The 21,921-nt window shown below is 48.2% G+C and overlaps 5 protein-coding genes across 5 annotated transcripts; 3 read left to right on the plus strand and 2 right to left on the minus strand.

The window, feature by feature from the left end:
• Positions 1-875: 875 nt before the first annotated feature.
• LY89DRAFT_277073 (beach-domain-containing protein) lies at positions 876-9,430 on the minus strand. Its single transcript, XM_018206425.1, has 5 exons — positions 6,582-9,430; positions 6,120-6,532; positions 5,585-6,068; positions 1,134-5,533; positions 876-1,082 (listed from the first exon to the last, which is right to left on the minus strand). The coding sequence occupies exons 1-5, from the start codon at positions 9,211-9,213 to the stop codon at positions 1,050-1,052; spliced, it is 7,962 nt and encodes a 2,653-aa protein (XP_018064132.1). The 5' UTR covers positions 9,214-9,430; the 3' UTR covers positions 876-1,049.
• Positions 9,431-10,173: 743 nt separating this feature from the next.
• LY89DRAFT_690190 (serine protease) lies at positions 10,174-12,863 on the plus strand. Its single transcript, XM_018216049.1, has 2 exons — positions 10,174-10,930; positions 11,192-12,863. The coding sequence occupies exons 1-2, from the start codon at positions 10,556-10,558 to the stop codon at positions 12,392-12,394; spliced, it is 1,578 nt and encodes a 525-aa protein (XP_018064133.1). The 5' UTR covers positions 10,174-10,555; the 3' UTR covers positions 12,395-12,863.
• A 2,963-nt stretch (positions 12,864-15,826) lies between these two features.
• On the plus strand, positions 15,827-18,577 carry LY89DRAFT_597749 (uncharacterized protein; the record flags this gene model as incomplete). Its single annotated transcript, XM_018209992.1, has 2 exons — positions 15,827-17,745; positions 17,827-18,577. 2 exons carry the CDS (start codon positions 15,827-15,829, stop codon positions 18,575-18,577), a joined length of 2,670 nt encoding a protein of 889 aa, XP_018064134.1.
• Positions 18,578-18,642: 65 nt separating this feature from the next.
• On the minus strand, positions 18,643-19,400 carry LY89DRAFT_657283 (uncharacterized protein; the record flags this gene model as incomplete). Its single annotated transcript, XM_018212423.1, has 2 exons — positions 18,643-19,161; positions 19,214-19,400. The coding sequence occupies 2 exons, from the start codon at positions 19,398-19,400 to the stop codon at positions 19,118-19,120; spliced, it is 231 nt and encodes a 76-aa protein (XP_018064135.1). The 3' UTR covers positions 18,643-19,117.
• Positions 19,401-19,642: 242 nt separating this feature from the next.
• On the plus strand, positions 19,643-21,730 carry LY89DRAFT_788036 (dolichyl-diphosphooligosaccharide--protein glycosyltransferase-like protein 48 kDa subunit). The gene is made up of 5 exons (XM_018223127.1): positions 19,643-19,827; positions 19,885-19,995; positions 20,046-20,785; positions 20,834-21,437; positions 21,647-21,730. Exons 1-4 carry the CDS (start codon positions 19,686-19,688, stop codon positions 21,263-21,265), a joined length of 1,425 nt encoding a protein of 474 aa, XP_018064136.1. The 5' UTR covers positions 19,643-19,685; the 3' UTR covers positions 21,266-21,437; positions 21,647-21,730.
• The last annotated feature ends 191 nt before the right edge of the window (positions 21,731-21,921 follow it).

Here is a 21,921-nt window from a genome sequence, read left to right on the forward strand (position 1 = left end):
TCGCTGCTGCAGTTTTCTTCAGAGCCTGTGTCTCTGCCCCCAAGGTCTTGATACACATCTTGGATGCTCGTTGCAGAAGTTTTAGGCCTTGTCCTTCCTCCTCGTAGCTCTCTGTTAGCTCTTCAACGCCGTCTTCCTCATCTGTCTCCTTAAAAGCCAATGTCCAATTGTGTGAGGTGTACCATCCAATCGTGGTGTAGGATTAGATTCTCAAATAATGGATACATGGCAAAGGTGAACAGTTGGCTTATTAGATAGTCAAATCTTGGAACTATCTAATGTTGGTTCGTATATAAAATTAAAGATCTTTGACTTTGAGAGACATGGAGAGAAACAAGAAGGTTAAAGATGGCTCCATTCTTATAGTCGACTTCCATACCAAGTTTTTCAATACCGAGATTGCCAAAGACAGCTCACAAACTCGACACAAGCATGATTAGGTCAGGGAAAACAAATCCGACAGCCAATCTCTGGAAGCTTGCACTGTACTCCAGCTCTGCTGCCAGCTTTCGATCAGCGTGGAAACAAGTACTGATTTCGTGACGCCATAAGACAACTATGGTGCTGGGAAACAGTACCCGGCAGATAAACGGACATTTGCTAGGAATCATTCCGAGATTCACGCCAGACACCTGAGCCACTGGAGCCTTCGCCCTCACATCCTCCCACAAACCTCTGGTCAGTCCCTGATGCCGCTGTCACAAATCTCGCTGTACTCACAAACTCATCTCAACTCACCCCGTGACAGAAGTCACCTTCACGCATTCGAGTCATGGGACGTACAACTCACCCCGTATCAAACTAACGCACCAACAGACATTCGATCAACGCATACCACTCACCTGTTCAATGTAGTAGAAAGCAAGCAAGCAAGCCCGTGAAACGCCATCAATTCCATTCCTAAATACAACTCATCTAAACTCCGCCTTCTCATGCATCATTTTTTCCCTTCATTCATTCGTTCGTTCATCTTCATATACCTCCCTCTATATATCGCCCTATCCATCTATAAACACCCCGTCCTATTTCATCCCCCCGAACTCCCCCCATCAACGTTCGCGCTGGACAAGCGTCCATTCATACTACATCTTATCAGCATCTCATTCACATTCAGGGAAAGGAAAGAAACTCACAACCCTCCCATCCTCATCCCCAGTATAAACACACTGCGCCATCGGCGCCACACACGTGATAGCCGCCTCCCCGCCTCCATTTCCACTCCGACTCCTACTCCTGGCCCTCGCCCTCCCCTTCGGCACACTCAGACTCCCCACTGCCGTCTCACCCCCGGGTCTGTCAACATGCTCCAACCTCTTCACCAACTCTAATTTCCACTTCTGATTCCCGCCACCATTTCCCCTCACCACTGCTTTGCGCCAACAATTCACAATTCCATTTCTCTGGCCCGTGAACAAGAGGTTGTTCTCAAGCCATTCATTCCCAACGCCTTCGTACCACGCACAACTCGCAATGTAGTCTTCGTGATGGTGAGGATCACAGACGTTTTGCTCGAGGATGAATTCGCCGTTCAGGGTGTAGAGAGTGACTTTTTGGCCGCGACAGAGCATGATGTCGCCGTTTACATCGTTGATGCGTGCGCATTCGATGGCGCCGCGGCCGTGGGTGAGCTTGCGGACGAATTCGAGGCGATTGAGGTCCCAGAGAATGACTATGCCATCGACGGAGGCGGAGAGGAGGGTTGAGAAGGATTTGGAGACGGTGAGGACGTTGACTGGTGTTTTGTGGCCGAAGAGGGAGGAGCGTGGTTGCAGTTCTACGGGCTTGGAGGGAGATGTGATGACAGTATGAGCAGAGACGACGCAATCCTCGCCTGCAGTGATGAGGAGTTGGGATGAAGCGAAGAGTGCGGCTGAAATTTGGCCCTGGTGGAGATTCTCGCAGAGTCCAGCTAATTTCTTGTTGTCGTTGAAATAGAAACGGACGCTGTTGTCTGCAAACCCCCATTCAAGGTACTTGTCGTAGTGCGGAGGCAGGTTGAGTCGGAAGGCAGTGGCGCAGAGCAGGCGATCGAGTTTTGGAGAGTAGGTAAGTGTGGCCACTTTATCATGAGACTCAAGAAGAGGAACTGGGAGACGAGTTAGTGTTTCAACGGAGGTGTCGAGACGACGGATGCGATTGCGGACGTCTTCGCGAGCTTGATGAGGCTTGGAGAAGACTTGATGCGGTGTTTGGCCGAAGTTGTGGATGATGCCAATTGTTGCAAGACGCTCAACGGGATCCACTATGTTATCGAGGTCCTTAGCGCCATGATACGAGAGATGGTGGAAGACGTTGACGCTTTCAATGGCAGCCTCTCCTCTCTGCTTGCATCCAAACACGAGATCGATCCACTGATGTAAGTACTTGCTGACATATGGGCTCTCTAGAGCTTCCCGATGCTTGGCAATGAAGATCTTCGGATCTCCTTTCGCCCAAGGTGGAAGCTGGACGGTGTCGATGCCACCACCATTGCCTTGCCTCATCCCGAAATTGTATCCATTGCTGTTCGTGAGGAACTCTGGAAGATAGAAGAATTCCGGAATCAATTCTCGAACATCACTCATATTGTCCTTCGATGCAGATTGCCAAGCTTTCTCGATTGAATAGAACAGTCTGTCGGGATGATCAAAGTTGCCGCCTTGGAGCAGGAGATATGACTGTACGAAAGGCTGAAGTCTGATCAGATAGGAAGTCACGATCATGGCTGATGAGTAATGCGTGCCGTAGTGGAACGGTGGAGAATTCTGATCCATCTCTGCAAATGTCTTGTATCGTTCGATGAAGTCCGCAGCACGAGAATTGTGCTGTGCGCCCATGGGTTTAGACAAGTCTCTGTATGTAGCAGGGTTGTCGAGATCTAGCTCCTCGCTCGTATAATCTGCCAAAATCCATGGGAAGACTGGGTACTGCGTGAGGTCGTTGAATGTTCGTCCAGCCATTGTATTGACTAGCATCAGATAGTGGAAGTTTGAGATTTCACCCTTGGCCCATCGCCTCATGGCGGGGTTCCATGCAGAAGAGTTGAAGATGCTACCAAACTTTGATCCGAAGGTAGTTGGAGTTTCCTCTGAAACTTTCAGCGCCTCAACTCGCCAGCCATCTTCTGGATTTGGGAGATTTGTGTTTCCAGTCGTGTGTGGAGCTTTTGAAGTGAGTTTCGAGTACAGGTCGTCTCTCAGGGTATGTGAAATGGCTGTGAGCAAGTAACTCCGCCCATCAGTGAAGAAGACTTCGACAGCCACATCTCGGAATAGGAAACGTCGTTTCGAGACACTGATCACGTCGCTCCACTTCCAACTTCGAGCTTCCTGCTCCGCACGGACAGCTTGCGAGCGTTTGTCAGTCGTCTTCTGACCAGCGATCATCTGCAAGTACGGATCCCGTTCTTCTTTTGGAGCCTGCGAGACATTGACAATCTCTCCATCTGACCTCTGGAACACGTTGTCGATGAGATATAAACAGTTTTTGCCAATGATCAGCAATCCCTCACAGGCTTCAAGACCAATGATTCGAGAGATATTGAAAACATTTTGGACTTGGTCCCCAATCCGTAGACTGCGCATGACTTTTCGATTCTTGTCTTCATATCCATCGTCGCCATCACCGGGATCGTTCGGATCATCAACGAGCTCAAAGTCTTCCTCGGGCATGACGCTCCCCTGTGCCGCAGCATCTGGCCCATCGACTAAAGCATCGTTGGAACCATCGTTTTGTGAATCAGGTAATAGATCATTGGGCGTCATCGCTGATGGTGTGGCGGTCTGGGGGTTAGCTGTGAGGGTAGCCAGCTTTGTATTGAGCTTGAGTGTACCATTAGTAGCAGTCGGCGTGGCAGCCGCATCCGTGATTCTGCGTTTGGGCTGATAATCATAACTCGGGGGCGCGCGATCTGGTAACATTCGCAGGCGCATACGGTTTCGTCCTTCTGTTCTGTCAAGCTTCCATTTGATCGGAGAATCCGCTTCAAAGATTGCACATGGTCTATGGAGTTCGCGATCCATCTTCGAGAAAGTAGCCGCGAGGAAGCTGAAATTGTCTTGCTGGTCTTGCTGGGCTCTTTGATGCTTGAGGTGTTCTGACGCGTAAATATTCTTCATCCACATGCTTGATGCAAGATCGTGGCGGAAAAGAATGTCTTGTTCATTCAGGTCCTCGGAATGCCATTGACGAAGCTTCTCGCGTCTCTTCGCGACGCGAGTTTTGGCTGTCTCCTCGGTCTTTTCGTTTTCTGCAGTGACAAAGTCATCCCAAGATTTTGACATGACTCCAAAGAACAGAGAATCGAGCTCCGCGCGTTGATCGTCGACCCACTCAACAAACGTCTCGTTGTCGAGTTCCATGAGCTTCTTAAAGCCAGAAGCCAAGCTTCGGTGTTCGCTGGTCATAGCATTCTGGAACATGGACGACGTCTCATCGGGTTTCTGGACAAGCATGATTCGCCAGAGATTTGCTGCAGCAAGACGAATCTTCTCCCTCGAATCAACAAGCTTCAGATACAGCTGATAGCAGATCAACTTCAAGAAGTTCTCTTCACTGACATCAGAGGACAAGACCACCGTCTGCCAATACAAGAGTTTGTCCATAAAAGCCAGTGCTTCATCCTCCGGGACTTGGGCGCTGTCCAACTCTGATAGGCGAAGAAGAACGACTCGAAGGAAGACACTCTTGATAGTCAGAATAGCTTGACTACACAACCGTACGCTCTTGATCTTGGAGATCTCTGGGCGTTGTAGATACTCAAGCAGTGTTCCCGCAAAGTCTAACAAAGGCTCTGCGCCACTTAAGAACCAGCCTTCAAAGATGCATTCGCCTATATGTAGAACAAAGCGCGCCATATTCTGAAGAAGTTTAGGCTCCCATAACGACTTCTGGTCGAGTTGAATGGTATTCCCGAGTTGCGAAATTGTGTTGCGCAATAAGTATGATTCGAAATATGCTTGATGTTCTTGGAATCCTGGTGGGACTTTTTGGAATAGACCGAAGCCAGGAAACTCTTTCCGAACCATCACTTGGTCTACGAACACGATGACAACAAGTTCAAGCAATCCTTCAACTAATGAATTGCTCACCTTCTGTTGAGTTAATTTCTTCTTTGGTGACATGACAAGATTCAGTCGAGCAGAAGAAGGACTGAACTCGGATGGGCGAGAAGTTAGGAGAATGAACGACGACCCTCGTCTTAAAGGCGTAGCTCTAGGTGCAGTAGGACTTGGAGGAAGCATTGTCTCCACTGTTGAGGTTCTGACAATGGGAGCCGGTGTTGTCGTTGCGCGTGAGATCGGTCGGATGATGACATCGTCCCCTTCAAAAGTCAAGGCTGAATCTCGAGAGTTGAGTTCTGTCTCAGCACTGACAGCATCGGTGCTAACAATAGCGGGGAAAAGCACTACCAACAAGAGGCGGATGTAGTCGGACGTGACTGCAAAATCGCGGAACTCGACAGATTTTGAGTGTAAGTCGGCAAAGAATCGAATGACTGTGTGCAGGACTGTTGCTTGCCCTCCTAGGCGCTGACTCCTAGGTTGATGCGTTTCTGTCAATGGTCAGTAGTTGCTATAGTGGCTAAAAGGTGTGCATTGCTCACGACGTGATTCCAATTCTTTGGTCAGAGACATGGATCTCCGTCGATTGGTAGCGGCTGGTACAGTTAACCCGGCTTTGGAAGCATTTCCATTACCTTTCTCCGCAAGAGGAGAATCTGGATCATCTTGATGGATAAGGACATCCTTCAATCCGTGCTGAAGCATCCCAGTAATGACTGGCAAGGCATTGGGATAGACGACTATGCTATTATTGAAATTCTCCAGAAGGCTGAAAAGCTCGAAAGAGCGTTCGAAATCGATGTCGGCGACATCGTAGCTGAATAGTATGGAAAAGCAGATTGGCCATAATGTTGGAATGTCCCACCATCTTTTCAACCGGTATCGCAAGATGGCAAAGCCGCCTGTCTTGCTGTTGGAGAACTTTGACACATAGGCTGGGCCATGTACCACGAGCAGACGGGCCAATATTTTTGTTCCATGCACGATCACCTCCGGGTCATCTTCTGTCAAGAGATGGAGTAACCACTGTACCGCATCAGAATCCTCATTTGGCTTGGACCGATCAATTACACTCACCTTATTTGTTACAGTTCTCGCAAACTTTCGAATGTGGGTGGTATTGCCTTTCTCGCATAAAAGGTCTGCGTACATTTCTAGAACCTTGTTGCCGAGCTGTCTTCTGGTAAGGGTAGTCGACACGATATCTTGGGAGTCCATCATGGTCATTGTGTTTAGCGCTGGCCGGCGAGGAGCTTCCTGGTTCGTCCTAGATCTTACTGGAAGGGTTCCAGCTAATCCTTTGGGTGTCCTGGAAGCGGAAGAACTAGTGGGCTTGTGATATGCATAGGTAACGAACAAAGCCAGTGAACGGAAAACCTCGGAGGTCATATTGCATTTGACTAAGCAGAGCAGCGCTTCCATGAAAGAAGGAAATACATCGTGAGTGAAGACCTCTGCTTTGAGAGCATCTAAGAACCTCTTGACGATCCCTGAGATATCGATTAGCGGAAATACAAAAATAAATGCGGGACGACTTACGCATTCGATGCAGCCTCAACGAGTTGAATTGATGGGATTTGCTTTTGACACCAAACACGATGAATTGCCTGTAATACAATTTTTGAGTGATCAATGCAGTCTTACGCCACATGTCGAAGTCTATCAGAAGGATTCGGTAGGCTAATGGATTGATGATATACGAATCCTCTGGCTTCTCATGATTGTAACCAACGAAGTCTAAGACAAGACTGAGAAGCTGGAAACCAAGCTGGTCGCGATCTTCGCTAGTCATCAACGTAGGTTCAGGACCTGACTTGGAGGCGACAACGACTCCAGCACCAATTTTGCCACGAAGAAGAGCACCTAGGATAGAGTACCCTTGTTCTTTCTCCATGGCCTCGCTATTTCGCCAGCTGCCCTTGATGCTTTCGAACAAGATTTCAACAGCTCGAACGATATCATCTTTGGTGTTTGCATCCTCAACCAACTTCAAAGATATGCCAGTGAAACCCCCGAGTCGCCACATTATGTCATCTAATGATTGTGGTACAACGACGACAGGATCGCCAGTGAGAACAGTAGTACCATGGGTCCGAGATAAAGCGTCATTGATGGATGGAATAGACGCATTAACGGCTAGAGATGTTCCATTGTTGTGGGTCAATTGATAGAGATGGCTCGCTGCTATTTGATTCAAGCCACGCAGAAGCTGTGATTCATGTCCGTTGTACCGGTCATCGTCTCTAAGCACAGCTGTCGGCAAGATGCTTAGTATGATCCGACTTTCCGGCATGACCGTACTTGCTCTTTGTCGAATAGCAGTGAGAATCTCTGAAGTTTCGTCTTTGCCGGGGTGTAGCAATTCGTTGCGCATACTTAGCGCCGCCGAAGCTTCGTATGTTTGGAACCCTCCAAGTCCGTCCTGGAAGTTACCATTGTAGCGAGGTCCAAGTCGAAAATGTACGGCGATTAAATCGTCACTCAGGGCATCTTCGAACAGATGAGCAGATGCCAATGACCAACGCGAGAAAAGAACTCGAGGGCCTAACTTTGACGACAAATCATGGGGTGTGCCTAGGAAAGCCTGTACCGGATTCGTTTTGCTTGATGATGATGAGGCGAAAGATGTAAAGCTATCCGTACTCGCAGCCGAAAGTGCTGGAGGCGACGGATACGGACATTTCGTCGTCTGCTCAACAAATTCTCCGTCCACGTACAATATCGCTCTGCTTGAACTCATTGTCTTTGGTCTTCGATGAACGATTGCGATATGGTACCATTGGTGCTCTTTAAAAACCATAGATTTGAAACGAACACTTGGTCTGGACGAAGACATAGAAGTTTGGAGGATGAAACAGTGTGAGTCCTGTTCAAGGTATCCTAGGACGAAGCAACTCTGAGAATCATCAAAGGCTCCGAAGATAGTGGTGTGACAATTAGGATCAAATTGATCGATGTAGATCCATGCTGTAAACGAATATCCAGCAGCAGTCGATGGTGGTGGAAATGTCCGTCCCAAAGTGGGAAGTTCTACAGAAGCATAACCATGCAAAGACAGGTCGAATTGTATGTACGCAGGGGAGTGAGAAGACTTAATTGCTCGTAAGAGGAATTCAGCTGCTGCAGGTGATTTGTTACAAATGAGAGATTGGGCATCATGTAATGTATTAACCCCAACTGAAATCAACATTTCACAGAGGACTTCCACAGACGCTCTTTCAGAAGTGCCAAGTGGAGAATCAGAGTCGAAAGCAAGGGAAAGAAGTGTCGAAAGTACACCAGTAGCATGCAGAGCCATGAGATTATGAACGGATATGGACGAGATCTTCGTCAAAGTGAGAATGACAACCAGGGCAGCTGGATTGATTGGAGTATCCGGCTGTCTAGGCATTGTTCTCCAGAAGTCGATGATTGTGGGTATGATATCTGCATTGTGTATCAAAGCACTTTCCTGGAGGATTTCTTGAAGCCTGGTCTCGATGAATGCTAGAATCTCCTTGTCCTTAGCATCAACATCTTTGTCTGCTGTACCAACTGAGGTCTGATCATTTTTGGATGGAGCCAGGCTGGGAGAATTTTTGCTCAGGGGCAGATGTCCTTCCACAACCTTGAGACACAGGTCTTGTAGTCTCTTGTCATCAAGAGCAAAGGATAGAAGTCGCCCAAAGAGCTGAGCTTCACTCCATGCGTCGGATTCGCTTCCGCCAATCCCGATGCTGGCTATCGTCTGCTCTAGAGCTGCCCAGCCTCCGCCTTCGACTCTACGCTTGAAGTATCGTCGATTTCCATAATGTTCCCTGAATGTCTGTGCCAATATTCCTAGTATTGCCTCCAACAACCCAAACAGCTGTAATTTATCCTTTTGACTTCGTTTCGTAGGGTGGTAAAAGCCAGAGAAGGTGCGCAGAGTGTCTAAAAGAGTTTGAAAGCCGTGAAGATGGCGGAAGTTGTCATTGGCTTTGGATCCCTCCGAAGCAGCAATGAGGTACTGCCGGATAGACTGGCACTGGTCTGCAAGTATGCCCAGGTCGGGATAGGAGTTGCCCATGGGCTTTTGCAGGGTAGTCGTGAGGTTGTCTAGGAGAAGCTGTAGCTCTGCGGTAGCTTGTGTGCTTTCAGGAGGACCGGATGCCGCCGTTGAGGACCGCGTCCGCCGCGACCTTGCAGACATTCTTGTGTACTCCTGAATCTCCAGACCCAGATCAAGGCTTTCTAGCCTCCTGCATTGGTCTCCCTCTCTCAAGCCCGTGGGAGTTCCAGGCACCTGTCAGACGTGGAGATCATCGAATATCTTGTGCAGGCCGGAGGTTCTCGAGAAGCTCTAGACTGCCAAAGAGAAAAAGTCTTATCGGTGTACAGTCGCAGCGGAGGTAAGGCACGCTTGCTGTTCCTGCATTGATTCGTGGTGAGTAATTTGTGGTTGTGGTTCTGGTTGTAAGGCGCTGACTTTCATGGATGAGGCTGAGTCCTTGATCGCCAACGGCCTCGCGGTTTCGAGTGCGCAGGTCTTTCGCGTATGGACTGGGACCAACGCTTTGCAGAACAAAGTCGTGTGAGCATTATTGGGAGCAATTTGCGAGGGCTATAGATCAAGATAAAGGCCGGATGCATTCTATTCAGAGTGATCATAATTGTCTATCAGTATGTAGGTACAGTAGGCTACATGTTGTATGCAAACAATTTCTAGCAAGCTACAAGGTAGCATTCCTCGCTGCCTTCGTCTATCCAGATCCAGCTCCCGTCAAATCCCAGTCCCGTCTCCCTGTTCGCCCCTTCACGTGCCCTTCGAGTCAGGCGGCAGTGTCAGACAGCCTTGAGTGGCTGTCAGCTTGCCCGCTTTCTCAAGTTGTACCTGGCGAGCAAGTCATCTGGACAGTGGATGATGCGATAATGGCGCTGAGACATATTCACATGGGGAAGCAGCAAGAGGGCGCAAGAAGAGCTGTTGTGTCGAGTAATGCTGGTTGCAGCCTGCATGATTAAGAGCTCTCAAGCGCGGGATGATAGGACGGGAATAGGTACAGCAACTTAGCCTTACTCAGGTTGCCCCGGATTCGGCGAAAGAGCAAGGCAGTCAACCAACAACAAGCTTGTTGAATGAGCGAACCAACGATGAGAGAATGGGAATTACAGCTCAGCATCATCGATGAATGAGAATGAATACATGTGTATCTTGAATAGCCGGATTCTCAAGTGTCACTGTATTGTCTTGTCCGACTATCGCAAGGGAGACCGTGACGTTGTGACTCGCCTTCAAGTTGATAAGAGGCGCACTAGGTCTGATTCAGCTTAGCTCCACTCCATTAGCACCGCTTCGCCCCAGCCTGCATTTAGGCCACTGCTGGAGCTCGTCCTCATCCTCTCTTCCTCCATCTTCATCACAATCAACAACCTCTCCCATCCTCGAAGACAGCTCAAATAACTGTCTTCACCCCCATCAACACTCTTCAGTTTTCCATTTACTATCTTCGTCCGCAGGCAGACTCCTCTCAATCATTCTATTCACCATCATCATGCGTGGGCTTATCGGCTTCACGCTGTTGCCGCTGCTGGCGTCATCGGCACCCACATTCAGCACAGAGACCATCCACGAAGGTGCTGCTCCTTTGATCTCCTCGACCAACTCTGTTGAAGTCCCCGATTCCTACATCGTCGTCTTCAAGAAGCATGTCACCGAGGCCTCTGCCTCAAGCCACCACAGCTGGGTGCAAGACATCCACCTTGAGGCAGAGACTCAACGGACAGAGCTTCGAAAACGCTCGCAATTCCCTATTACGACAGATATCTTTGAGGGCATGAAGCATACATACAACATTGCTGGCAGCTTCCTTGGATACTCCGGCCACTTCGATGACGCTGTCATCGAGCAGGTCCGAAGACATCCTGATGTAAGTAGCTCACCTTTCCATTCTGCTTTCATCGATTTCAACTTCGAAACAATCGCAATTATTCCATCCTGCTTGGTTCTACCGTTCTAGAGCTTATCTGAGCTTGTTGCCCACAAAGCGACCCCATCCTCGAGCTGTTTTGAGGCAGTTGCCGAGGATACGCAATCGGAAACTCCCCACGTGATGCATTCTTATCATCAGTCTTCCTTCACTATCCACAATCTCACCTCAGAAGCACATCGCTGACTCATTTTTGAACAGGTCGAATATGTCGAGAAGGATTCCGTTGTCCACACTATGGAAGATACCGAGGGTGAGCTAGAGAAGAACGCCCCATGGGGTCTCGCTCGTATCTCACACCGAAAGAGCTTGGGATTCAGCAACTTCAACAAGTACCTGTATGCCGCTGACGCTGGTGAGGGTGTTGATGTTTACGTGATCGATACCGGAACCAGCATCAAGCACGTTGACTTTGAAGGCCGAGCACACTGGGGTGCCACCATCCCAGCCAACGATGCTGATGAGGATGGAAATGGACACGGAACTCACTGCTCCGGCACTGTCGGTGGCAAGAAGTACGGTGTTGCCAAGAAGGCTGAAATCTACGCCGTCAAGGTCCTCAGATCCAACGGTTCAGGAACCATGGCCGATGTCGTCAAGGGTGTTGAGTGGGCGGCAAACGCCCACACTGAGAAAGCCAAGAAGGGAAAGAAGGGCTTTAAGGGTTCTGCTGCCAACATGTCTCTTGGTGGTGGCAAGTCTCCTGCTCTTGACCGTGCCGTAAACGGTGCTGTTGAAGCTGGCATCCACTTCGCTGTTGCTGCCGGTAACGACAACGCTGATTCCTGCAACTACTCTCCAGCTGCTGCTGAGCAAGCTATCACTGTTGGAGCTTCTGCTCTTGATGATTCTCGTGCATACTTCTCCAACTACGGAAAGTGCAACGACATCTTTGCTCCTGGTCTCTCCATCCTGTCCACCTGGATCGGTAGCCCATACGCCACCAACACCATCTCTGGTACTTCCATGGCTTCCCCACACATTGCTGGACTTTTGGCCTACTATCTCTCTCTTCAACCAGCTTCGGACTCTGAGTATGCCGTTGCTGCTATCACTCCCAAGAAGTTGAAGGCCAGCATCATCAGCATTGCCACTGAGGGTGCTTTGTCTGATGTTCCTGCTGACACTGCCAACATCCTCGCCTGGAACGGTGGTGGATCTTCCAACTACTCTTCTATCATCAAGGCTGGTGGATACTCGGTTGGTAAGGCTGACAAGCCAACCAACATGCCCACCACCATTGAGCTTTTGGAGGAGGCCATTGAGAAAGACTTAAACATGATCTCCGGCGAGATCGTCAAGGACACCAAGTCCGTTATGTCCAAGACCGAGAAGTTCTCCAAGAAGATCCAGAAGATGGTTGATGAGGAACTCCACGAGTTCTTCGAGGAAATCAGCTCGTAAAGAGTTGATTCGTACGACACGACACGCAATCTAGGATGTACCCGCTAGTCAACACGGGAATTTTTTCATTACAGTTTTGAGGCATGGTCATGGTTCGGAGCTGGTCGAGGGCTTTCCTATTGTAGGCTTTATGCATTTTTGATTATAGGCTTTTCCTTGTGTCTTCAGATCGTGGGTTTCTCTGTTGTGATACACAATAGATTCATTCTTGAATTGTAACAATCTACTCTCAGCTTGTGTGACTCTTTGTGACTGTGGGCTGCTCTCGTGTACCCCTAATCTCTTGGGTGTGTACAGACATTAGATCAGGGAATTGACTAGTGAAAATCGGCGATGAATGATGGTCTTGGTTTCAAAGCTTTTGACTTGAACATGTGAGGTTTGAATTCCAGACATTGGAACGACCTCCTCTCGGGCACCATGAATGTTGGTCCTGCCCATAGTCTAAAAATGTCAAGCTTGGCATCCAGATATTGGAATTGCCAATTCGATACTACATGTAGGCACAATCGGTATCATCATCTTAGACATTCAGTACAGTCCCGATCCCGACCCCGGCCTTCCCGTCATTTCCCGCTTGTACACGTGACAACTAGTCTCTCTTCGGATAGCGTAGATTTTTGCTGAGACCCGCGCTGTTTGCGCTGGTATCGCAATTTCATCACAGCAAAGGGAGGGGAGCGAGTGCTTTTCCTGACTTGGTGGATGCTGTATATTGTCGGATATCGAGGTTATATCTGTCATGGTGTTGTCTTTTGTGTTTTTTGATGTTTGTTTCTCTCTGATGATCTCGCGTTTCTGGATTTCGGGCGTTGCTGTTGGGGTTTGATTTATGGTTCTGGATATTTTTGAGGTTTTCTATGTTCGAGGCCGCGGTTGAGGTTGCGAGATGAGTTGAGATTTATTGAGATTTCTGATTGCAGACCCTCCCTGCATGGAGCAGTCGGAAGATCCGTGCATGTTAGGGGTTGTTTGGTGTGAGTTGCTTCAATCTGACGAAGAAGGCTGTTGACTTGAGTTCATTGCATATGAATTTCGACATCAGAGTATGGTCGAGTGTTGTGGTACCTTCTCTCGATGTCTGTGATAGTGCTAGCTGCATAGTGTTAGAGGCTCCATGTTATCTTGTTGTCATGTCTATGATGTGTATGCGTGTTGACTCGAGTTCATACTCAACACCACAAGCTGAGGCTCAGATGACTCCAACTCGGGATGGAGTCTAGCCCAGCATTGCTAGGGTCTCCATTTTCATCCTCTGGGATGTGATTGTCCGGCTTTGATCAGCAGACATACATGCCTCTGCTCGCAGCTCTCGCGTGCCGGGGAAAAGATCCTGCCTGGCATCGAGGAATACGACTAGAGAGGTACTGTGTCCCTATTGCCCAAAACCTTGTCAAAGATTACTGTGATACTTTTGACAGCTCTGCAAGTTTCAATAATAGCTTTATAGTGCTATATAGCAAATTCTTCGTCGTATCTCCCCCCTACTATCTTAGTTTCGAGTATAAAGACGAATGAGCATGCGAGTTTATTTATTTTACGCTTTGTTTCTTCATAATTTAAACAGTCTTTATATGTTAATAATATATTGTTCATCACGTCTTGTGCCGTTGGTTTGGAAGCGGGAAAAAAGGCTCTACTACAATAGTGGTCCCTTCGTCGTGTTCCCTCCTACTATTCTAATTTCGGGCATGATGGTGTATTCACTGCGTGAAGTTGGTTGGCAGAATACACTGCAAAGTTTCCACTCCTCCTCCTTTGTACTGGACTACTCACCAAATTTCTCTTGGCCAATTTTTGAGGTTTCATGAATGGATCAGCTGTTTGGCCAAATATTTATTGTCCAATTAAAAACAAGTTTCATTTTTATTTTTATATTTTTGCAAGATGCTAGCGATGCCAGCATCGAAGACAAAGATTAATAACTCAACGAAAAAGACTCCAACAATAAGATAAAGAAGCATTTAGGGACTCTCCCAGGCTTCCTCAATCTTTTGCTTGCCGGGGCAGGTGTGGGAAGAGCTCTTAACAGCAACAACTTCCACATCACGTGCAAACTGCTCATCTAGCTTATCTTGCATAGCAATAGCCTTAGCACCTTGTGTAACTCATGTTAGTGCTTTTGAGTAGATTACATGGTGATTACCAAGTCGAATAACGAGTGTAGCTCGCTTAGAACTAGTGCAAAAAAGGGGGCAGGTCAAACATTAAGTCTGAAACATCAGCTTATTCTGTGTAGATCAATCCACTGATAAAACGCTTGATCTATTGGTCAATGCTTTTCCATTAGTCAAAAGGCCCTAAATATGGCCAAAAAGGCCATTCTATTGGCAAATAGAATGTTTGGTGAGTAGTCCGGTACACCTTCCCAATTTGCAACAGGGACGGAGTGAATTTCATCTGAGGTGAAGCTGCAGCCTTAACGTCTCTTTTCTTGTCTATATAAGCAAGTCAGAGACCTCGAAACAACTTCTTCCTTTCTTTCCACCTACACCTGACTTTTCTCCTTCTTCTCTGTACACTATCATACAGCCTTACAACCACGACCCATTCTCACCAGCCTCACCTATCTCAGCTTCGTCATCTTTGCTTGGCTATAAAGGCTGGGAAGATGTCTTCATCCTTCCCACTTAAACCACACTTCCACATAGCTGAAAGTGAGGCCTCGCAGTTCAGCTGTGAGTATTAAATCCCATGACTTTTACTCCCGTTGAAGCTGACCATGGTGGAGTACAGTACATACACAACAGGCCTACAATAGTCTTACAATAGGCTCACGATAGGCTCACAATAGGCTTCGGCGCCCGCCCTCACATTGCGCCCTGTGGTATTCTGCAAGGCATGCCTGTTCGAGCGTCATTATAACCACTCTAAGCTACAACCTAAAAACATGTGCAACATTTACTCCCCAAGCCGAGAGCTCAGGTTCCGTCAACATATGCACAGCTTGTTGACAGGCTCATTGGACCTGAGCTCTCGGCTGGGTCGAGTAGACAAGCACTCTACAAAATCCAGCAACAATAGGCTACAATAGTCTACAGTAGTAAGTGTCACATCCAACAACACTTCAAACTTCTTACAAAGTTAACTCCAGCAGAGACGCCAAAACGGGCCAATTGTCTCCTCCCAAAGGAGGTATTGTGTTTTCGAGTGTGTGCGCACTCGTTGGGCGGGGGACTTGCAGTTACTCGCTTGTAAGTCTTTGGATGTTTGCAGGACTCTGGGCTGCTCCTTCCTTCTCAACGTCCTCAGACTAAGTGATTGCGCTAACGACTGTTGACCATAAAAGCTCCTCCTCTCCTCGACTTTCTTCCTCCTACATAGTTCTCGTCTCACTTTTGGTTAATACTGCTACCATTGCGCAAGTACTTCATCGCATTCTAAACCCAGTATAACTGCCGGATTCATTTCAAGGCGAGTTAACCCCCAGCAATGCTGCGGCGCGACTCTCATCGTCTCGATCGTCGCAAATCAACATCATCAGTCCACAGCACATCAGAATCCATCAATCTCGAAACTGCCCGACATCACGCCCATACAGCAGCCATGTTAGCCTTCCTCCGAGCTCAACAAAGAAGCAGCGCCGATTCTAGCCATAATGGAGATGCTCATTCGAGAAGCAACAATAGCAACCATGTCTCCTCGAATAGACAATCCCTACCTCCGCAGACCACAACCCAGGATGGAAACCGGGTGGTCCGGCGTCAACAGAGCGTTCGTTTTGTTGGTCCTAATGGACTGGAAAGACGGGAGTCTCTCACGAGAGCAACGCAGACCACAATCCAGCCACAATTAAGCTCTGCAACACTCAGACCCATGGCAATGACGACAAACGCACCAGTACCTGCAGCCTACCGTCCTCCAAGCCGCTCATCCTCTATTGGCAAAGCCTCAAGTCACAAGGTTGCGGAGGGTTTGATGGCAGCGAACGCTTTCAAAGAATATTACACGCAAGAAGATGATGTCGCTTCTACACCTTCTTCGTATCGTCGTCTCCGACGCTCCAAATCCATGTTCAGTCCTCTGAAGGCTCCAAGTATTTTCTATACGAATGGAAGCCCGAAAAGGCTCGAGAGCATCTCTAATGCAGGGCATATGAGATCCTATTCTCACACTCCGACAAGTCAGCCGACGCATCCTGCATTACGAGCCCCGAAGTCGATGGTTGTCCTCAACAATCGTGGACATTCAGGAACCGATGAAAAAGGACGAGACCGCGAAGAGATTCAGCAAGCTCGTGACAGATTCTTCCACGAGAAACACAGACAACGGCTTCGAGAACAGCCTTCTTTTCTCTTTCGCTCCAAAGCACAAAGACAACAGCCATTTCGAAAGTCTGTGCGAAGCAGCAGTACCAACAGCTATGGCATGCCGACTGATCTCCTGAGTCCCGCAGGACAAACCAAATCATCGGGCTTGAAGGCTGCGGCACGAAAAGCATCCAAGAACATCAAGAATAAGCTCAGACGAGTCTTTGGACGCAGCAAGGATGAACCAGTTATCATTCCCCACCAACAGGTTGAGGCGCGTGAGACTCATGTCCGCCACTACAATGGAGACTTAACCCCAGGGCAAGAGCAGTTTGAGGGCTTCTCCAACATCCCTCACCCCGACGAGTCAGCGCTATCGCGGGTTGCGTCTCGAGTCCCTTCAATCCACACTGCCACCTCGAATCAGCAACTGCGGTCCCATGCTGGCAGTGTTAAGAGCTTCAAGAGTGATCTCAGCGATGACAAGTCCCGAGTCACTGTCTTAAACACTGGCGCCAATGCTCCAAGACCTATCGAACGGGAGCGTGATCATCAACGACTCTCAATCATCAACGAAGTTGGCACTCATCATCCTTCGTCTTCATATTATCGGAAGCACAAGCATACCAATCAGATATCTCCGTACCCGAGAATCGAGGACTCTCGAATCCCCCAGCCCTCGCCGGACATTCGAATGGCACGTAGTACTTCAGGTACGCCAGCTACTATACGGCAGGTGCCGGCCAGTACGGGCAGTGATCGAAGTAGTTCCAATCAATGGAGCGTACCAGAATCCACCATCCAGTCACGGACTTCCAGCGACGATGTCTTTTCTCCAGCTGGACAGAGTGGGGGGCCCAAATTGTCCCTTCGAAGATCGTACTATGAGAATACGGAATCATACTTGAGCCTTCCTACACCACAAGGCATGAGTCCACAGAAGATGGCAGATCGGAATGAGCGATTGATGCCCGAAACCAAGGTTATTCGAGAAGCAAGGACGACATTTTTTGGAGGGTCGACATACACAATCTCAAGGAAGACCAGTCCCTTCCGTCGAGCTATGGCAGAAGTAAGCCAGAATTCGAACGATCTTCAATCGTCCGACAATGCGTCTATTATTCGAAACCCGCTTTATTTGGCTGGCCAAATCGAGGCTTCAGCAGACATTGCGCATCAAAGCTCCGGACAATCAGAGAAAGCATATAGCGAGAGTGTTTACTCGCGGACAACAAGTGGTCAGACTCCAGCTGCGGCTAATAGTTCCACTTCGCTTCCGATGTTGACGACAAACGTTCCAATGATGGTTCCCACGGCTCCAGGGGATGTGGTCATAATTGACCAAACTGTATACCGACCTTCTGGGCCACACAATGTCGGTCACAGTGTCACGAGCTCTGGAAGTTCCCAAGAATGGAAGAAATGGATGTCCTCGGAAGTCGGTAAATTTGAACGGACAAAGGAGAACAACGTCACGCCGACGTACATTAATTACACTCTTCCGACAATGCCGAGGACGTACAATACAGGCCATGTTCGGGAGAATGCCCAAATAAATGACGATGATTCGCCTATCGTTTACCAGCCGTTAGGTTCAATCTCCCAGCCCTCCCCGAACATTCAAATTCTGCCATTAAAACCTATCCTAAAGAAGCCAATCCCCGCGGCGCCGCCCCTCCCGCCTCCAATTCCGCCCCGGTCTCCGCTCCGAAAAAAGCTCTCAAAAGCTTCCTTAAAGTCCCAGAACTCGTCGGACAATGGACGAGCTCGAAGTGCTCCAAATTCGGCTGCTTCCAAAAAATTGCATAAGAGGAGATTGTCTGGCGGCCCTGGGGACATTCAAAATAGCCAGAAACTGGTCGAGAACTTTTTGAATTCTCGAAGGAAGAGAATTGCTAGTGAATCAGATGACGTGGCTGGTGCCTTCCTGTAGTCTTATTATTATCACTTTTCACAGTTCCGCAATTCGGGGGACATGCAAGCATAGATTAGCTTTACGCTCTCCCTCCGTAGAATACCAATCAAACAATTTCTGCTTCTTGTACATCCCTGACTTAAGAATACTTGCTGGACATGGCAATTTCTGTTCCCCATACGCTGTGGAAAGGAACATCAAAGTTCACAGAAACATAACGGGTCCAAGACACCTATAGTCTTCTGCAGATTCATAGCAAAGGACATGCTCAAGAATAGGGAATTCATGGTAATGAGTTGTGCAAGACCTTTCTCCACAGGCCAGAGAAACATGCATGGAACCTTGCCCAACGTTTCCATAGCGCTCTCATCTCCTTTCCAGATACCTTTGGCACGGTAACAACATCGAGGTACAAGTAGTATGAACAAATCCAGAGCTATGCTCTAATTGAGAATGTGCTAATGCAGGTATCGAAGAGTCTTCCATTGTCTAACGCCATCCTATGTACAATATGCTCCTTTGTCATGCATCCTCATCTCCATAATCCCTGGTTGAATTCTAATCATCGTAGCCATCGAGCGTCTTTCTGGGCGTCGTAGGAACTATAATCGGATCAGCACTAGGCTCTACAGTCTCGTAAGGTATATTTTGTACTTGGGTACGTGAGTGGTATCTCCGGTCTTGGTCCATCTCCCAACCACTTCCTGATCGGTGGCACAACAACGATAGTGACAGGTCCCATAGTACCGATAATGAGGGAGTAGAAGATAGCTGGCTTCTCAATTGCAGCCCATCGGAAGTACCGCAAAGGTTGCGACCAGAATCGTGGAAGGGCAGACATCGTAGCTGAGAGCATTAGCACGTAGCCACAGCATTGGAAAAACGTCGACCTACTCAATTGGCTGTATGCAACGCCTCCTTGAATCTCTTTGTTGTGTTGCAGAACTGTTGCAGACCTGGGATTTCAGATCAGCTTGACGTTCGAGTTGAAGTGGAGCTCCGATTGGGATCACGTGCAGCTAGCATCCCTGCAACAGCCCCAAAAGTCTTGGCAAATGCATACGTTTCCTAAAGCTCAAGACGCGCAACGATAAAGTGAGGAATCGCTGCAAGAACAACAACGACAATGAGGTGGCTACTTTCTTTCCTCATACTTGGACTGCTATCTGTGGTGCAGGCAGTGAGCTCCAGTGGAAATCGATTATTGGTTGTGCTGGAGGAATTGGCAGAGAAGTCGAAATACTCGAAATATATCGCGGACCTTGAAGGTGAGGACTATCTAGCCCAATCTTGAGCATGAATTGTACTGATACTGTGCGCTACAGGCAGAGGATTCTCAATCACTTTCGAATCACCGAAGAGCGACAAAGTTGCGTTATTTGAACTCGGCGAGAGAGCGTACGATCATGTCTTACTGCTGCCCACCAAAGCCAAAGGTATTCCATGGAAAATTGTAGGACGAAGTCAATGTGCTGATATTCGATAGGCCTTGGACCAGCTCTGACGCCGAAGCTCCTACTTGACTTTATCAATGCTGGCGGCAACATTCTCTTGACCCTCTCTTCATCGACGTCCACCCCAACTTCATTAGTATCACTCCTTCTCGAACTCGATATTCACCTTCCTTCGGATCGCAAAGCTCTTGTTATCGATCACTTCAATTATGATACCCTGAGCGCTTCCGAGAAGCACGATGTTGTCCTCGTTCCAAGACCAGATGCCATTCGACCAGATATCAAGAACTTCTTCAGAGGAGAGGGCAAGGGAGGGGAAGTCATTGCATTCCCACGAGGTGTTGGACAAGAACTGGGAAATGCAAGCCCGTTGTTGACACCAATTCTCCGAGCTCCTCGCACCGCATACTCATACAACCCCAAAGATGATGTTGAAGGTGTTGAGGATCCATTCGGTGTTGGATCCCAACTGTCCTTGATCACCACGATGCAAGCTAGAAATTCTGCTCGCTTTACCGTTATTGGATCTTCAGAGATGCTTGAGGATGCTTGGTTTGATGCCAAGGTCAAGCGCAGTGTGGGCTTGGGTGGTGTTGGATCTGATGCCAAGAACGTGAAGACTGCCAACCAGGCTTTCGCAAGGGAAGTCACTGCCTGGACATTCAACGAGATTGGTGTTCTCAAAGTTGGAAAGATTGAGCATTCACTCAACGAGGGTGGTGTCAAGAGCAACATCACCAATCCGAAGATTTACAGAGTCAAGAACGATGTGGTAAGTACACAGTCTCACTCGGTAGAAGAACATGCTAACTCCTTTTAGACTTATTCCATTGAGATCTCCGAGTATTCTTGGGACAAGTGGGTTCCTTTCACCCCACCTACAGGCGATGTCGTTCAGCTCGAATTCTCCATGCTATCTCCTTTCCACCGCCTCCCTCTTACCCCATCTACCACAACGAAAGACTCCACCATCTACACTACCAGCTTCCAGCTTCCAGATCAACACGGAATCTTCAACTTCAAGGTCAACTACAAGCGGCCATTCCTCTCCAACCTCGAGGAGAAGAACACTGTTACCGTCCGACATTTTGCACACGACGAATATACAAGGAGTTGGGGCATCAGCGGAGCATGGCCATGGATTGCTGGCATTGGTGCTACTGTTAGCGGGTGGGTGGTATTCGTTGCGATTTGGTTATGGAGCAAGCCTGTGCCGTTGAAGTTGACGACAAGCGGGAAGAAGGTCCAATAGGTGCATAGAGGAGTCTGAAAAGCAAATGAATCTAGGTCATGGGCGGGGAACTCTGTATCTGTATAAAACAAGACAAAAGTGTATAGGACTAGCATGAATGCAATGTCCAGGGGTTTATGGAGCATTTTGAGCACAAATTCATCCAGGAACTCTATCCCTTTTTACGCGATAAGTGCGCCCTCCTTTTTTTCCTTCAGTTGTTCTTTTCTCTAGGGAAATTACCACATTCAACAACACTACAGCAAAAGGACCGCGGTTAGAAGATCACTTTTCCTACTTCCACTTTCACGTTTGATTGCTATACGAGCACTATCTACTAATAATTATCCTTTTCCTCGGGGACAATGAGAGTTCTGAATATCTGACTCTTTGTTAAACAAGACAAGACTATATACAGAGTACAAGCAACCGCACTCGACTACCCTCAACAACAATACTAGCTATAATCTCTGAATCGCTGACCAGACATTATCACAGCTACAATGTCGGTTGTCTCTTCAGACCAAACTAATACCCAGCCCAAACGAGTGCACTAAATACCCGACCTTGCCAAGCACCGCCTCTGAATGCTTTATTTTACTTGCTTGCGATTCTTTTCCAAGCAGATAGAAACGTATTCTTAGACTTGTTTACTATTCTTTTTTAGCGTGATGCGC

The sequence above is a fragment of the Mollisia scopiformis genome (assembly GCF_001500285.1).
Source record: "Mollisia scopiformis unplaced genomic scaffold LY89scaffold_28, whole genome shotgun sequence".
In the NCBI taxonomy this organism is placed as follows: domain Eukaryota; kingdom Fungi; phylum Ascomycota; class Leotiomycetes; order Helotiales; family Mollisiaceae; genus Mollisia; species Mollisia scopiformis.

What these genes read in the sequence shown, in the direction of transcription:
- LY89DRAFT_277073 (XM_018206425.1), bottom strand. Translation starts at nt 9,213, where the DNA reads ATGTCTGCAAGGTCGCGGCGGACGCGGTCCTCAACGGCGGCATCCGGT. An exon ending in CAAAGAATTGGAATCACGTC is followed by an intron (nt 5,534 to 5,584) that starts GTGAGCAATGCA and finishes GACCATTGACAG; the next exon opens with AAACGCATCAACCTAGGAGT. An exon ending in GGGATGAGGATGGGAGGGTT is followed by an intron (nt 1,083 to 1,133) that starts GTGAGTTTCTTT and finishes GATAAGATGTAG; the next exon opens with TATGAATGGACGCTTGTCCA.
- LY89DRAFT_690190 (XM_018216049.1), top strand. Translation starts at nt 10,556, where the DNA reads ATGCGTGGGCTTATCGGCTTCACGCTGTTGCCGCTGCTGGCGTCATCG. An exon ending in AGGTCCGAAGACATCCTGAT is followed by an intron (nt 10,931 to 11,191) that starts GTAAGTAGCTCA and finishes ATTTTTGAACAG; the next exon opens with GTCGAATATGTCGAGAAGGA.
- LY89DRAFT_788036 (XM_018223127.1), top strand. Translation starts at nt 19,686, where the DNA reads ATGAGGTGGCTACTTTCTTTCCTCATACTTGGACTGCTATCTGTGGTG. An exon ending in GCTGCCCACCAAAGCCAAAG is followed by an intron (nt 19,996 to 20,045) that starts GTATTCCATGGA and finishes GATATTCGATAG; the next exon opens with GCCTTGGACCAGCTCTGACG. An exon ending in ACAGAGTCAAGAACGATGTG is followed by an intron (nt 20,786 to 20,833) that starts GTAAGTACACAG and finishes AACTCCTTTTAG; the next exon opens with ACTTATTCCATTGAGATCTC.